This window comes from Hydractinia symbiolongicarpus, chromosome 14 (genome assembly GCF_029227915.1).
Source record: "Hydractinia symbiolongicarpus strain clone_291-10 chromosome 14, HSymV2.1, whole genome shotgun sequence".
NCBI classification, from domain to species: domain Eukaryota; kingdom Metazoa; phylum Cnidaria; class Hydrozoa; order Anthoathecata; family Hydractiniidae; genus Hydractinia; species Hydractinia symbiolongicarpus.
Window position 1 is genome coordinate 16,577,336 of NC_079888.1, and position 14,165 is coordinate 16,591,500.

The 14,165-nt window shown below is 32.3% G+C and overlaps 1 protein-coding gene and 1 long non-coding RNA gene across 2 annotated transcripts in view; one reads left to right on the top strand and one right to left on the bottom strand.

Annotated features, from left to right (window-relative positions):
- Nucleotides 1–354: 354 nt before the first annotated feature.
- Nucleotides 355–14,165, top strand: part of LOC130625805 (uncharacterized) — a 19,722-nt gene continuing 5,911 nt past the window's right edge. The window contains exons 1-13 of the mRNA XM_057440920.1: nt 355–664; nt 1,398–2,502; nt 2,670–2,746; nt 3,205–3,327; nt 3,475–3,626; nt 3,893–4,007; nt 4,490–4,714; nt 5,693–5,977; nt 6,585–6,773; nt 7,357–7,707; nt 9,407–9,515; nt 11,671–11,742; nt 12,881–13,043. Coding sequence (XP_057296903.1) covers nt 545–664; nt 1,398–2,502; nt 2,670–2,746; nt 3,205–3,327; nt 3,475–3,626; nt 3,893–4,007; nt 4,490–4,714; nt 5,693–5,977; nt 6,585–6,773; nt 7,357–7,707; nt 9,407–9,515; nt 11,671–11,742; nt 12,881–13,043 — 3,086 coding nt within the window. The 5' untranslated portion in view covers nt 355–544. The remainder of the gene's footprint in view (nt 665–1,397; nt 2,503–2,669; nt 2,747–3,204; nt 3,328–3,474; nt 3,627–3,892; nt 4,008–4,489; nt 4,715–5,692; nt 5,978–6,584; nt 6,774–7,356; nt 7,708–9,406; nt 9,516–11,670; nt 11,743–12,880; nt 13,044–14,165) is intronic.
- LOC130625809 (uncharacterized) lies at nt 8,613–9,400 on the bottom strand. The gene is made up of 2 exons (XR_008981762.1): nt 9,261–9,400; nt 8,613–9,221 (listed from the first exon to the last, which is right to left on the bottom strand). It is a non-coding gene; the product is annotated as an uncharacterized LOC130625809 (long non-coding RNA).

Consider the following 14,165-nt stretch of genomic DNA (forward strand, 5'->3'; position numbering starts at 1 on the left):
TTAAAAACAGAAAAATTATAACCTTCATAAATCTTTAATTTTTATTGGCTGTAGAAATATGAAAAATATTTTTCTTTTTATTACTTTTTCTTAAAAAATAATTTACTTCATGACGATATACATATATATAATTCCTTGGTAGTTAAACCTGTCCAAATAAATAACAATGAGTAGAGAATATTTAATATTTTTTTTTGTGGATGAATGATAATAATAGTATTCCCTTCCATACACTCCACTGGCACTGTAACAGCTGCATTTTCTTCTTTCAAATATTTGACTTAGTGTTATATTATGAATATGTTCATTCAACACTGCACCATCTTGATAAAATACTGTTCTTTACACATGAACTTCTAATGAATTTGTGATTAAAGTTCTCTAAAATCACCATGAAAAGCACAGGAGTTTAATGTTGACACTATGCTAAATGTTTGAGTGTATTTATAATGTCTGGATTTATATAATTTTTTTTTTGATTAAAGAGAAGTAAGAAGAGTTAAGCTTTCAAAACAAGACTAATGTGTTTTAAAATGCTTTAATAATGTTGGGAATGGATAATAGTTTGCTTGGATCTGAGGATAGCTCTGCTGTCTCGTATATCTTAGACCAGGAAGAGCATACGCTAGCATTTGGAGAGGATGCAACCTTGCAACAAATTAAGGTAAAGTTGCTAAATTAAACATCGGCTAATAAGCACTTTATTTGTAGAAGTTGAAACAATTTAAAATACCAGTCATAGTAAAATTTTGTAGCCATTTTTTGTGGTTCTGCTATTTGCATCCTAAATGCAAATAGCTGCAGCGTACATGGTAATGCTATGACATTAAAACTAATAGCAAGTTCTAACATCAATGGAAATCAAGTATTTCTTTGCTTTTTAATGCAAAAAACGCCATAGAAGTTCTTTAACCTGAATTAACAATATATCCACACAAGGCACTAAAGACAATGTTGTTCCACCACATTAAAATTTGTGAAATGGTATTTCTTTGATTTAGTCATGATTAGACCGGCAATATGCGAAAAATTTAGCAGATAATGCATGCCAACTTGCTGACTATCCAGATTATCTGTTTTATTATTATACCCAATCGATCTTTGTTGTCTTTTGATTTACCTTTATAAAATTCCCACCTTAATCATTTTTAAAACATTTATATATTCAAGTTCGCTTAGTTAAAAACCAAAGAAACTAATGCTTGAGTGATTTAAATGATGAAATTTAGCATAAATTTGATCATTAAGAGCTTGAAAAAGATAAATTATTTAATATTTATTTTTGCTAAGGGGTATATAATATTATTAATTATTCCTTCCTATAGAAGTGAGAGATTTTTCAATCTTTAGTTTTTTTGATTTAGACATAGTTTTATTCTTTGTTTCTTCTCTTTTAGAATGACTTTGCAAGTGGTGGATACACTGAAATTAAATTCTTTAACTGTGCACCCATACCAGTGCAAGCCTTGTGTGACATTATACCCACAGTGAACTCAAATTTAAAATCGTTAATCATCTGTGATACGCCTTGGATCAATGATGAATGCATCGAGTTATTTACTGCGTACTGTCATAAATTATATAAAATTGAACTTCAGGGATGTCTTGTACATATTACACGCTCTGGCATTGAGTCTATCAGTAGAAATTGTGGTTCACTTCTTTCGTTGTCAATTGTATCTACTCCGATTAATGATGTTGCGCTAGCACAAGGTAATTGCTGTAAGGAACAATGGATGCTGGATAATAGAATGTTTCCAGCACTTATAAATAATATGAACTCAAAGCTCAGACATTTTGCTTTATCAGGTTTTGATACATTAACTACTGATTCGCTTATAAAATTTCTGTCATATTTTAAGGGAACGTTACAATCGATAGATTTTAGTGAACTTAACATTATTGATGAAAGTGTTTTGAAATGTATTGGTGAACACTGTAACCGTTTGTTTATACTGAAGTTGAATCATTGTATAAAAATAACAGACACAGCTATTTGTATGTTGTTATCTAAGAACTGCAACATAGAAGTGCTTGAGTTATGTGGCTGTCAACAGATAAGTGACATTTCATGCGATGCAATTTCGAAAAACTGCCCGAAACTTTCCATCATTAAGCTAGACAATTGTAAAAGATTAACAGAAAAGTCACTGTCATGTTTATCGAAGGAGTGTAAAAGACTTTCTTATATCAGCATGAGAGAAACATCACTTAGAAGTCTACCTTACGTTCTTGGAAGTTTAAAATATCTAAGCTTCTTAAACGTAGATGGATGTGCTCAGTTGACATTTCCACCCAAAGAAATAATTTCAAAAGGTGTTGCAGCAATACAGACTATTCTTTGCGAACACAATATTTCACATCAAATCCGATGCATGCTCTTAGGGAGCTCTCAAAGCGGAAAATCTAGTATCATGTTTGCTTTGAAGGGTGAACAGATAAATAATTTAGATGGGGAGACTTTTGGTATTCCTGTGCAGAAGTGGTATCCCTTAGAAGCAGGTTTGAAGTACTCAGTATAAAAATTTGGGGGAAAACCTTTTTACTAAAACTTTTTTCAACACTGCTTTTTTCATGTGGTTTTATTACATTTGCTATCTTAATATAAACCTGAACAAGCATGCCATTAAACAACTAAAAAAAGGTCAGTTTTATTAATTTTTTTTTAGATGGCTTGAACATTTTACCAAAATTTTGCGAAAACACCTCACTATCCTTCGAGTTGTGGGATTGCACAGGAAGACAGGTGACGTAGTTTTGTATGCATTCCTTCATGCTGTATATTACTACCCTGGTTTTACAGGAATTAGGAATGTAAAATTACAGCACTAATTCTTTTTTCAGCATTATGAAATTATGATGCAGAAGAACATTTATTGCAGTGGGTTCTTTGAAGCATAATAGCTCCAAAATTCTAGAAATTTGTGGATAAATTAAACATACTACTGGCTTGATTCTCTTTTTTTTGTTTTTCCTATTTAGATTGTCTTAAAGGCTTTTCATCATAATTTGATAAGTGACATATTTCATAATTCTCTCTTTTTTTGAATATTTTTTGCCTGACGTTTTAAATTAATTTTGATTTGTTTAATATAGTGTATGTAAAAATAAGACAGACAACCAAAGACTAGGCAAAGAAAAGAATTAAAATAACAAAAACTTGATAAATTGTATTTATAACTGTTACCCTTTTTATGTTTATAGGCTATGGAAGGCGTACATGCATTCTTTATGAGCAAAAGAACAATTTACATTGTCGCTTTCAACCTTTCTGTTTATAATAGTGCTGATAAAGTTGCAAAATGGGTCAGCACAATCCAGGCTAAGGTAAATATAACTGTGTTGCATTCTTTGCGTTGTTTTGCAGACTAGTTTCTGCTAAACATTGTTTCCAGGTTTTTAATATCTGCATCTTGTGAATGATTTACAGTCTATATGAAATAATTTTTTGATTTAATATTTGAATGTTTATAGGGACCAGGTTGCAGCATAATCATAGTAGCGTCTCATCATGATTTATCAACACAACCAAAAACAACACAGGCTTGTGAAAGAGTCATGAATAAAGTGAAAGAACAAGAAGAAAACCAAGTAGCTGAGATTAAAGAAGAGTTGCTTTTTTTAAGGTACAACTTTGAAAATTCATACAAAAGAGTGACAACAAGAAAATTAATTTTGTTCTATTAAATGTCTTTCTTTGGAATTCGTGGTAAGGTTAAGACAAAATGTGTTTCACTATTATGTGTGTATAGTTATAATGAGACAAATGCAAAATTGTGTTGGAAATTCTACCTCATAATTTCATAATGTTTGTAGGGCTAGGAGATCCGATAATTGTATTTCATCATTGAGAAAGGGAAGCAACATGAACAAATCATTTTATTTTTTCTAGAGATTTGGGATTATTTGCAATGATTAGTTCAAAGCGACGTAAATTGGAATGGTTGTTAGAAAACAGACCAGCAGTTCATCCAGTGATTATTCCTGTTAGCTCAATAACAGGCGAGGTTAGTATGGATTTTTTTATACATCTGGAAAGTTCTTTTCGAAATGACATATATGTAAAATGCTGTCATAAGTACAGGCTGTCAAATCCGACGCGAATCCGCAAATCTGATGCGCATGCAGACTCTTGTGACCTCCGATACCGGGAATTCAACCACATTCGTGCAATTAATAACATTAGTCACCACATTTCTACTCTATTTCTACTCTTTCCATATTGGTGAACCTTCGAACAAACACTTCGTTCCCTGCCAAGGTCTAACATTTGCTGTTGATAGTTACCATTTTAGTTTTCCCTTTAATGAAGTCAAATACTTTACAAAACAGTTGTTGATTATCATACATCAAGCCCTTGCGCGCAGATCATCAGGAACCTAATTATCGGGACGAGTCTGGTTATCGACTTATTGAGTGACTGCATTTATGACCATTGTTAAGAAGTATAGAGCTGTGTGAGTGGCATTGTTGTATTCTTTACCAATAGGGTATTGATGAGCTGAGAAATACTATGTTAATGATTGCATTGGAAGTTGAAAGATATGCACCAGTTGTGTCAACAAATGAACTAGAAAATTTGTTTCTCGAAATTTGTAACAAGAAGAAAGAAGGGATTGTCATCTTAAAATGGAGTGAGGTTGTTGAAATGATGAAATCATATAAAATGGATTCTGCTAGTATTTTGGAATTGCTTAAAGAACTTGACAAACTTGTAAGTCAATGTTTAGTTAGTTGTTTAGTGGCCACACCTATATTATTTTAACCTAAGAAGATGGAGACTCCACTAAAATCTCCTAATAGCCTAAATTTGAACCAAAAATATCAATTATCTTTAAAATATTCCAAAATTGTTTAATTCTGACATGCATTTTTTTCTTTCTTGTTGGTTATAATGTTTTGAAAAAGGTAACCAGTATGATGTCAGAAAAAGCTTGATAATTGTCTATTTCCTTTTTGTCGAAATCTCCTGCAAAATAAAACTTTGCACGTTTTTATTGTTTTTTAAATTTACCATCCTGGTTAGAAAATACCTAGATGGACTTTGAAGCTAAATTTTTCTTTCTTGCATGTTATTCTATGTTAAACAGAAATCATACCGTCAGATTCTTGTTTCTGATTTTTTACAGAGTTTTCTTTTTAGAAAGAAAAAAGAACCTTTAAAACTTTGAATCGTTTTTAAATTTTAAGTGTATGTCATTATGTAACTGCTTTTTTGTCAAAGGGAAAATTCACAAAGTTCTTTAGTGACAAGGAATACAATTGGAAAAATCATATGGATGTTTTCAGGGAATGCTCTTTTGCAAAATAACAAAATAATTAGATGCAAGTGGGCTAAGCTGCACATAGCTTTGATAAGAAAAATAAAAGCAGATATTTTGAACTTGAAATGTTCATTTATATTACATACTGTGATTGTTAATTAAATTAGTATTACCCATTTTGTTCTTTTTATTTTTTATTTTGTCTCGTTTTTTTGTTTACTTCTATCACCATTTTTATATTTCCCTTACTATGAGATCATAAGGCTATAAGCTTTGTGTATTGAGGAAATTTCCACTGCTGTGACCTTCTGTTTACAGTTGTAAAATCTGCTATATTCAAGATAAACATAAAGAAATTTCTTAATTTTACCAAAATACTAAACGGCATAACTGTAACGTAGTTCTGAAACATTTTGTTTTTGTTTTAGGGTGTTGTCATGTTGTTGAACACATGTCTGGTTTCTTCAAGTTTCACAGATATTGGTAATGACTGTCTGGTTTGCACAAACCCTCCCTTACTTGCTGAAGCAATCTCTGCTTTGCACAGAAACGAACCTAACGCTCAAGATATTGTAAATTATCTTACCCGGGGTGGACATATTGACAATATTTGGACTGGTAACAAGCCTAACGATTGGACATTACGTAGCACATTTAATAATATTACCACAAATGGAGTTATCCGTGAATGTATCGTTCCTGTTCTGCTTTGTGTAATATTGATTTTATAACCTCTATACCTTCAGTGGAGACATTTTTGCAGAATTTATTATTTTTTAGTTCCTATTTGCAAAATTGCACTTTAGAGGAGCAAGCTAAGAAAGTTAGTTTTGCAAGAATTATTTCCAACAGAAATATTTTCACTTAAGTTGGGTGTGTTGTGATTTAAAATATATATATACCTGGTAACATCATAAAGAAAAAAGTTCCAAAGGCTAATTTTAATGTAAAAAAATGTGTAAATTTTTTGGTCGATGGAACAATTCACCTTATACGGGCTTAAATATGGAATTGAAAAAGATGGTGGTATTTTTTTGTCACAAAAGTCGCTAATTTTTGCAAAAAAGTAATTCCCAAGTTTTGCTGTGCTACCTTGGTCCTTCTTGTTCTTCAAGAATTCATTGTAATAAATTCAGTCAGATGACACAAAATTTTGGCAGGATGAATGCAAAATTTATTAAAACTTTCATTATGCGGGGACATACTGAAAGTTTTCAAAAAATTATAAAAGTGCCTGATTTTTAGAATGTGGATAAGTAAGATAAATTGAAGATCAACATGTTTTCTACATTAGCATCAACAGAAGTATTTTGTCTTTAGAAATTAAAGCTATCTGATCCTAGGCAGTTTGAACTAATCATCGAAGCAATCAAAAGTCTTTTTGTGCTAGTGAGTGGAGCTCCAAATGCTAGTTACGATGTGGAACTAATCGTACCCAACATGAAAGCCTTATCAGTATACAAGCGCTACTTTTTACCATTGCAAGGACTACTTCCAGTAATACCACAGGTAAAAAAATAATATTATATCTTAACCCATTTGCAATTTGGTATCCAACATGAAAGCCTTATCAGTTTATAAGTGCTACTTTTTACCATTGCAAGGATTTCTTCCAGTAATACCACAGGTAATAACCAATTATATTTTTTACCCATTTAAAAACTAGAAACTTCCAGTGCCGTTTTCTTTTGATCCGGTTATTTGAGGTAATTAAAGGCAAAGACACGCTATCCGTTTTTAATGATCTGTTTTCAACGTTCTATTTTAATGACATTAAAAATGAATAAGACAGTGTGAACACATTACATATGACTAGCGAAGTAGTTTCACATTTTTAAGTCGATTGTAAGTCTTCTATTCCTAAGTTCTGCTGAAGACATTCAAAGTTTTGCAACTTGTTTCAATGGTTATAAAGTCCAATTTGATTTCCATCAACGTTCTCTCTAAACTTAAGGAAATTTTTTCTTTGTTCTCGTTTTATAATTTTGTACGCAAAATATGTTTATACGCCAAGTTAAGCGATAGATCGAAAACATCCAGACTAAACCCAAAGTGTATGTTTTTTTAACCAAAACATGTGCATTTATTTTAGCTTAATGCATGGCTTCCAAAATGTCCACCCACCCACATTCAAGTTGGTTGGAACTATCGTTTTGTTGGTTCAATTCCCCCACATCTGTTTCTCACTCTCATTTCTGCATGCACTCTGGTGCACAGCACTTCTGAGACGCTTAGTTATTGGCAATCTGGCGCATACCTCAGATGCAGTGATGTTGATGTGAACGTCTGCCAGTGGAAGGATAAATTGGTGCTGCAAGTTCTAGCTCGCACAAAGAGTATTGCTGGGACAAGACAAGCAGTAAATAAAGCTTGGTGTTGTTTAGCAAAGTATCTTTATACTGTTGAGATGATTCTCGCCTCGTTTCCTGGACTGTACTATGAAGTAAGTAAGATGTTTTTTTTGCTCATTTGTATTTGTCTGCAAATAAGGAAATTTTTATAGAAACATCATTCAATCAGATATGTTGACTGTGTGTTTGTATGTATCTTCCTTTTCTGGCTTTGATCTCTATTTTACCATGTTTTTATATTCTGGAAATTTACTATACGAAGGTTTCTCTGCGTTTAATTCTCTTTAATTCATGAAGCTTTCGCGTAGAGCTGGCCTGAAAACAATTGATTGCGCAAAAAATGCTATTTTTTTGTGCATTGTGCATTTGGTTGCGAAAATTTGATGAGAATAGTACATGGTTTACAGTTTTATAATAATTTATTTCCTAAATCAAATGAAATTAAAGAACATCAATAAAAACAGTTTATCCATGTTGGTTGATGTTATAAGATTGAAGAAACTTTGAGCAGCTATCAGACACCTAAAACTATTTGTTTTTATATAAAAAAGAAAGATTAGGCAAGACTTTGAAGGCGCTTAACCTAGGTGTGCGAAAGTTTTATTACAAATTGGTGTGAAATTTTTTGGAATGAGAATACATAGAAACGAGCGAAAAAGACCAGAGTTGTGTTATTTAGTTTTTTTAAAAAATGTTCAACTGTATAGTTCGGCCATCTTGTTGTTTTAAAAACATTTTGTTTGTTCCACCAGTTGCATTTTCGTGTCATATGCATTTTTAGGTATTCCAGCTAGCATTTGCTCATCTCCTTATATGTAGGATTTCTTTTACTGTTATTTCTGTTATTCCAGTCACACAAAATGTCTTTTGTTATAAAAATGTGCTTCTTATCAGGGTGGCCGCAGTTTATAAAATTTCCCAAATAACTTGCAAAATGAAAACCCTCATAAAAATCTCCTAAATAACTTGCAAAATAAAAACCTTCATAAAAATCTCCCAAATAACTTGCAATATGAAAACCCTCATGAAAATCTCCTAAATAACTTGCAAAATGAAAACCTTCATAAAAATCTCCCAAATAACTTGCAAAATGAAAACCCTCATAAAAATCTCCTAAATAACTTGCAAAATAAAAACCTTCATAAAAATCTCCCAAATAACTTGCAGAATGAAAACCCTCATAAAAATCTCCTAAATAACTTGCAAAATGAAAACCCTCATAAAAATCTCCTAAATAACTTGCAAAATGAAAACCCTCATAAAAATCTCCTAAATAACTTGCAAAATGAAAACCCTCATAAAAATCTCCTAAATAACTTGCAAAATAAAAACCTTCATAAAAATCTCCCAAATAACTTGCAAAATAAAAACCCTCATAAAAATCTCCTAAATAACTTGCAAAATGAAAACCCTCATAAAAATCTCCCAAATAACTTGCAATATGAAAACCCTCATGAAAATCTCCTAAATAATTTGCAAAATGAAAACCCTCATAAAAATCTCCTAAATAACTTGCAAAATGAAAACCCTCATAAAAATCTCCTAAATAACTTGCAAAATGAAAACCCTCAAAAAAAATCTCCTAAATAACTTGCAAAATGAAAACCTTCATAAAAATCTCCCAAATAACTTGCAATATGAAAACCCTCATAGAAATCTCCTAAATAACCTTAGTATTTTCTCCAACTCCTTACTAAATTCCCTTTAAATGACGTTTAAACGGCCACCCTGTTTATGTCGTCTTTATCTACGGCACAAAAATATTTAATCTTGAATGTATATCTTTATTAGGTTCTATCGGTTACCAGCAGTCATTGTAAACCAGTGTTGGAAGTTATTGACGAATTTGAAGCAGGAGATATCAGTGAGCCTGACGTGCTTTGGTTTATCCCATTGAAAGGTACAAAAGTCTCGCCCATCCACTTCTTACTTCTCAAATGTAATTTAAGGTGATGTACAACGTGTGCTGTGTACCTCCATAATTATAGCTGTCTTTGTGTGTACAAAATGGTTGCCAACAGCTTTATCCCCCCCCTTTCCAGCTTCAACTGGCTGTAAAATATTCAGTAAGGAGTATACAAAATAACAACACAGGGAATACTTGCCACGGACAAATTTATAATAATAAAAACTGAACTCCCTATGCTACCATTTTTAATTTAATAATTAAGATGAATTAAAGTATGAACTGAAAAGTTTCGTTGATTGTTTGTGATTGATAAGTTCATATAATCAACAAAATAACAGCATCTCTAGATTCGAGAGGGATTTTTATTTTCGCAATCAAGGGTTTCTTTGTTACATTTCATAGAGTTTTTTAATGACGCAACATCGGGTAGGGTTAATTACGGATACCCATAATGTTTTCAACCATAATGGTGGCGATTCAAATTCTAATTGCTCAACAAGATCTTATGACAAACTGGGGATAATCTGCAGTTTTGTCAAATTTTAGGAGTCTGTTTAACCAGTAGGTTTGTAAGCTTATTTTGTGTGCAGTGTTTTGTTTTTAAACTCTTTTATTTGCTCGTTTGATCAGCTCCTTGTGTTGTCAACATTGTTTACATTGATCGATAATAACAATTTCGTCCTCGTTGTAAACAAACATGGCTGCGAGCTGCTTTTTAACAGCCAAATACAGTCTAGAATATTAGTTTTTGTTTTTATATGGCTTTCAGGGTAGCCATATTGTCTGGAAATCTTCTGTGCCTATGTTTATATTTTGTTTAATCTCAAGTGAGAAGATTTGTTCAGATTTTAAATCTAGAGATTTAATTAATCGCATGCAAGCTTTATTAACCAGTACATTTAGATGACGAAAGATGAGGGGCACAAACTTTGTGTGATATAAATTAAACAATGTCTATTTACTTATGTATATTGTTGCTTAAAAAAAAGGCGGGAATCTACTATCGTTTGTATTGTTCAAAGTTGTCCTTGTTGTATAATACACTTCTTTCTACATATAAGAACATAGTTTGTAACAATATATGTTTCAACCAGCTGCCATTTTGCGAACGGCCAATGCAGCTAATAGCCGGATTCAGATTCCATCAGAAGTTTGTTTTGTTCTTTCGTAGACACAAAAATCTTTATAGTTATTTGATCTAAATTTTTTATGCATTAGGTTTATAAGCTCTCAAGTGTACTTCGGTTTTTCTTTCTTTTTAATATCATGGTTTGCAGAGAAAAATAATTTTTAAAACGTTTAAGGTTATGTGAAATTTGAAAAAAAGTTAGATTGAGCGTGGTCTTATGTTGAGATAAAATTTTGTTGTCGAGAGAAACACAAAAGGGTTGTTTGATTGCATTTTTAAGTCTTTGAGAAAATTGCAAAGCCCGGATCTAAGAAAAAGATACGAATGCTGAGACGTTTTTCTGTTTATTTCCTTTGTTTGTTTGTTTGTTTGTTTGTTTGTTTGTTTGTTTGTTTGTTTGTTTGCTTGTTTGTTTGTTTGTCGATTTGTTTATTTGTTTGTTTTTTTTTGTTTGTCGATTTGTTTGTTTTCTTTATTTTTTCTGATTACAATAAATTGTGTCTCTAAAAAATTTCCATCATTCAAACCTGTCTGTTTCAAGATAATTGAAATTCAGTTTAAAAAGAAATTTTAAAACTATCATTCTGCACACTGTTGCTTAAGAATAGTTAAGGCTATGATAAAAAATGTGTTTTTTCTTTAAACATTTTGATGCTACAATTTTTTTTCTTATGTTTTTGTGATCACTTAATAAAACATCATTGCATCCCATTCACATACTGTTGTTTCATTGTAAAAATAAATTTCTTCATAAGTGAAAAGCCCATCTCGGAAACCGATAAAGGAATGTTTTTGTTTACAGGGTGAATAAAAAAGCTCCATTTTCTACGTTTTTTTTTGTGATATTCTCACTTTCATATATATTTGAACTTTTTTTCTCCAAAACATGTTAATAAAGGACATCTGCAGATTGAATATTAGCTTTGCTTTTGTTTTTCCTGTGTTTCCTGCAAAAGTATATGTCTACAAATATCTGCCATCGTTTATAGGTGTATAAATATATATTTTTTTTTCTAGGTAGTATCAGAAACTCAATACGATCTGCATCACTCCCGCCAAATTATTTTCCATGGCTGAAATCCATTTATGGTACGTACAGGTGGATGTTAGTATGAGTTCCTTCTTGTTAAGTTTTTATTTTATTTATTTACTCGGATAGCATAGTCGGTCCCCAATGGTGTTAATGGAGGGTCCTGCAAAGAGAGTTCAAGGTATATTTAAAGCTTCCATTTGAGCTACGCAAAGCTCTTCTTTCAGCTACAAAAGGCGTTCAAACACTATAACAGCCTAATTAGACAACTGCCTAAAATATCAATCCTCTTCTTATAAATGCTAAACGTTAAGCAGAAATAATTGATTTCCTTGTCTCTGGAATGACTCGGCCGGGTTTTTAACGTTTGCATGTTTTTCTGAAGAAATTCAACGTGACTAATGACCTGCACCAATGAAGTGTTTAATGACGTACTACAGTCCCGTGAACATGGCATGCCCAAATCACGTGACATGTCAATGCACGAAGATAATTTGATAATGTTTAAATGTTGTATTGTAATGTGGTATTGCAAAAACAAAATAAACCTTGTTAGGCTGTATTCTCTCCTTAGAGAGAGCAAAGCAGGAGCAGGAGATAAAAGAAATTTAATACGATCTAAAATTAGGTGTGATGTCGAATATCATTAGTTAGACCATTGCAATAATCGCGTTGTACGCAGTGTTATGGTGATTTTGAATTTATTACAAGAATGTGCTCTTTTACACTCATTAGTGCTCTGCTTTTAAATGGAACATAAGAAATATCTGAAGTTGCTAGTATCAAACTGTGATATTCTTCGAGGACTTCTTGTGCCGTTTCTCTGTGATGTTTTTCGTGCATGTGCTAACATCTATGTCGGAAGTCAAAAAGCAATATATAAAGTTGCGAAAGTGAACAATTTTGGCTCAGTAACTAATTTTTTTGCCAGCTAAAAAGTTTTTGTCGACCTTTTTTTTAGTCGGCTTTTTTGTTGCCAGCGAGGTTGTGAGAAATAGAAGAAAATGTCGTTTTTTTCGACGTTAATTCCTTGTTGTTTCATGCTGAATTCTAATGGGAGAGTCTGTGAAATCAAAAGAGTCTGTGAAATCAACAGATACTCACAATCAAGAGTCACTCTCTTAAGTTATCACTGTTTATGCGTGTATGACGTCACTGGAATTAAATCGTCGTTTATTATCTGTTTGTCTTTTTTAGATCAAAACAAAGTTTATTTGAGCTTCTCGTCTGAGCTTTCAACTGAAGTGAAATCAATAAAACACTATCTTCAATCGGCTGGTTACGACGTTTCCACCGACCAAACCGACCCCATCGGTGCTGTCGACGAATCTCGCTTGATTGTTTGCATTCTGTCGGATTCGTAAGTATAATCACTCCGTTTTCATGTTAAAAAAGCAGTTGGTGTGTGAAAATGACGGTTTTTGCCTATGTTGCTAAAAATTAGTCAAAAAAAATAATATATATATACATATATATATATAAAATTAGCGCAAGATATATAAAACGTTTATATGCGATGCATGGACTTGGATGTTTGCAACGTTAGAATGTCAACCTTCACAACATCAGTAGCAAGATTTTGACCCGCATGTTCTTTCTAGATCCGTGTGTGTGGGGTAAACAAAAGATTTTCTGCGTTTTTATTAAGTTCTGTGGAAGTTTGGGGCTTGATTCAGGTTTTGGGAAATATGTTGATTGTATCATGATAAATGGTGTGTTTAACCAATGAAACTTGGTCAATTTCGTTTGTTTCTGTAAGTTGATCAGAAAGGGAATGCGGATAATAAATACTTCAGAACAAAAACACTTGTGAAGGACATGTATATAGAGAGAGAGATTTTCAGTACATATATGGAAGGAATTATATTCTGTTATCGGTGTGTTAATGCCTTTCTTTTAGCTGTTTTACTCTACTCTAAATTAAGATATTTTTATCCATGTCAATCCAATAAAGATTATCTCATGCTCGACCTGTGTAATTTTTTCATTTATAGTTCTTGCTTTAATTAAAGTGACCTCCATGTTTTTAGAGATTACAGGATTAAGCGCCGCTGATTCATCTCGAATACAGTTATAATGAAAAAAAAACCGTTTAAACTTAAAATCTCATTTTTAGCTGGCGCATAGAAAAGATAAAAAATAGTTTTTTTTTTCAATGCGACAGTTAATAATACGGACGGGACCTGAATTTGTGCACGTGAAGTAGAAAAGCTGTAGGGTGGAGAGTGTCACATCCTTCCCCACAAGTTGTTTTTTGTTATTGTGATATCAAGAATAGTTTGACAGTAATGAACATAATGAGGTTTAATGAGCCTTTTTAATTACAGTTAATCAGCTTTCCTGTGCGAAGCCTAGTTGTGTCTGTTTGTGTGTGGTCCGCAACAGAATGTGCGATGTTGTACAATATTTCCTGTCTTAAGTACATCGTGTAACTGACGCACGAATGTGACATGACCAGGTCACATATAATGTTGTTTATCAC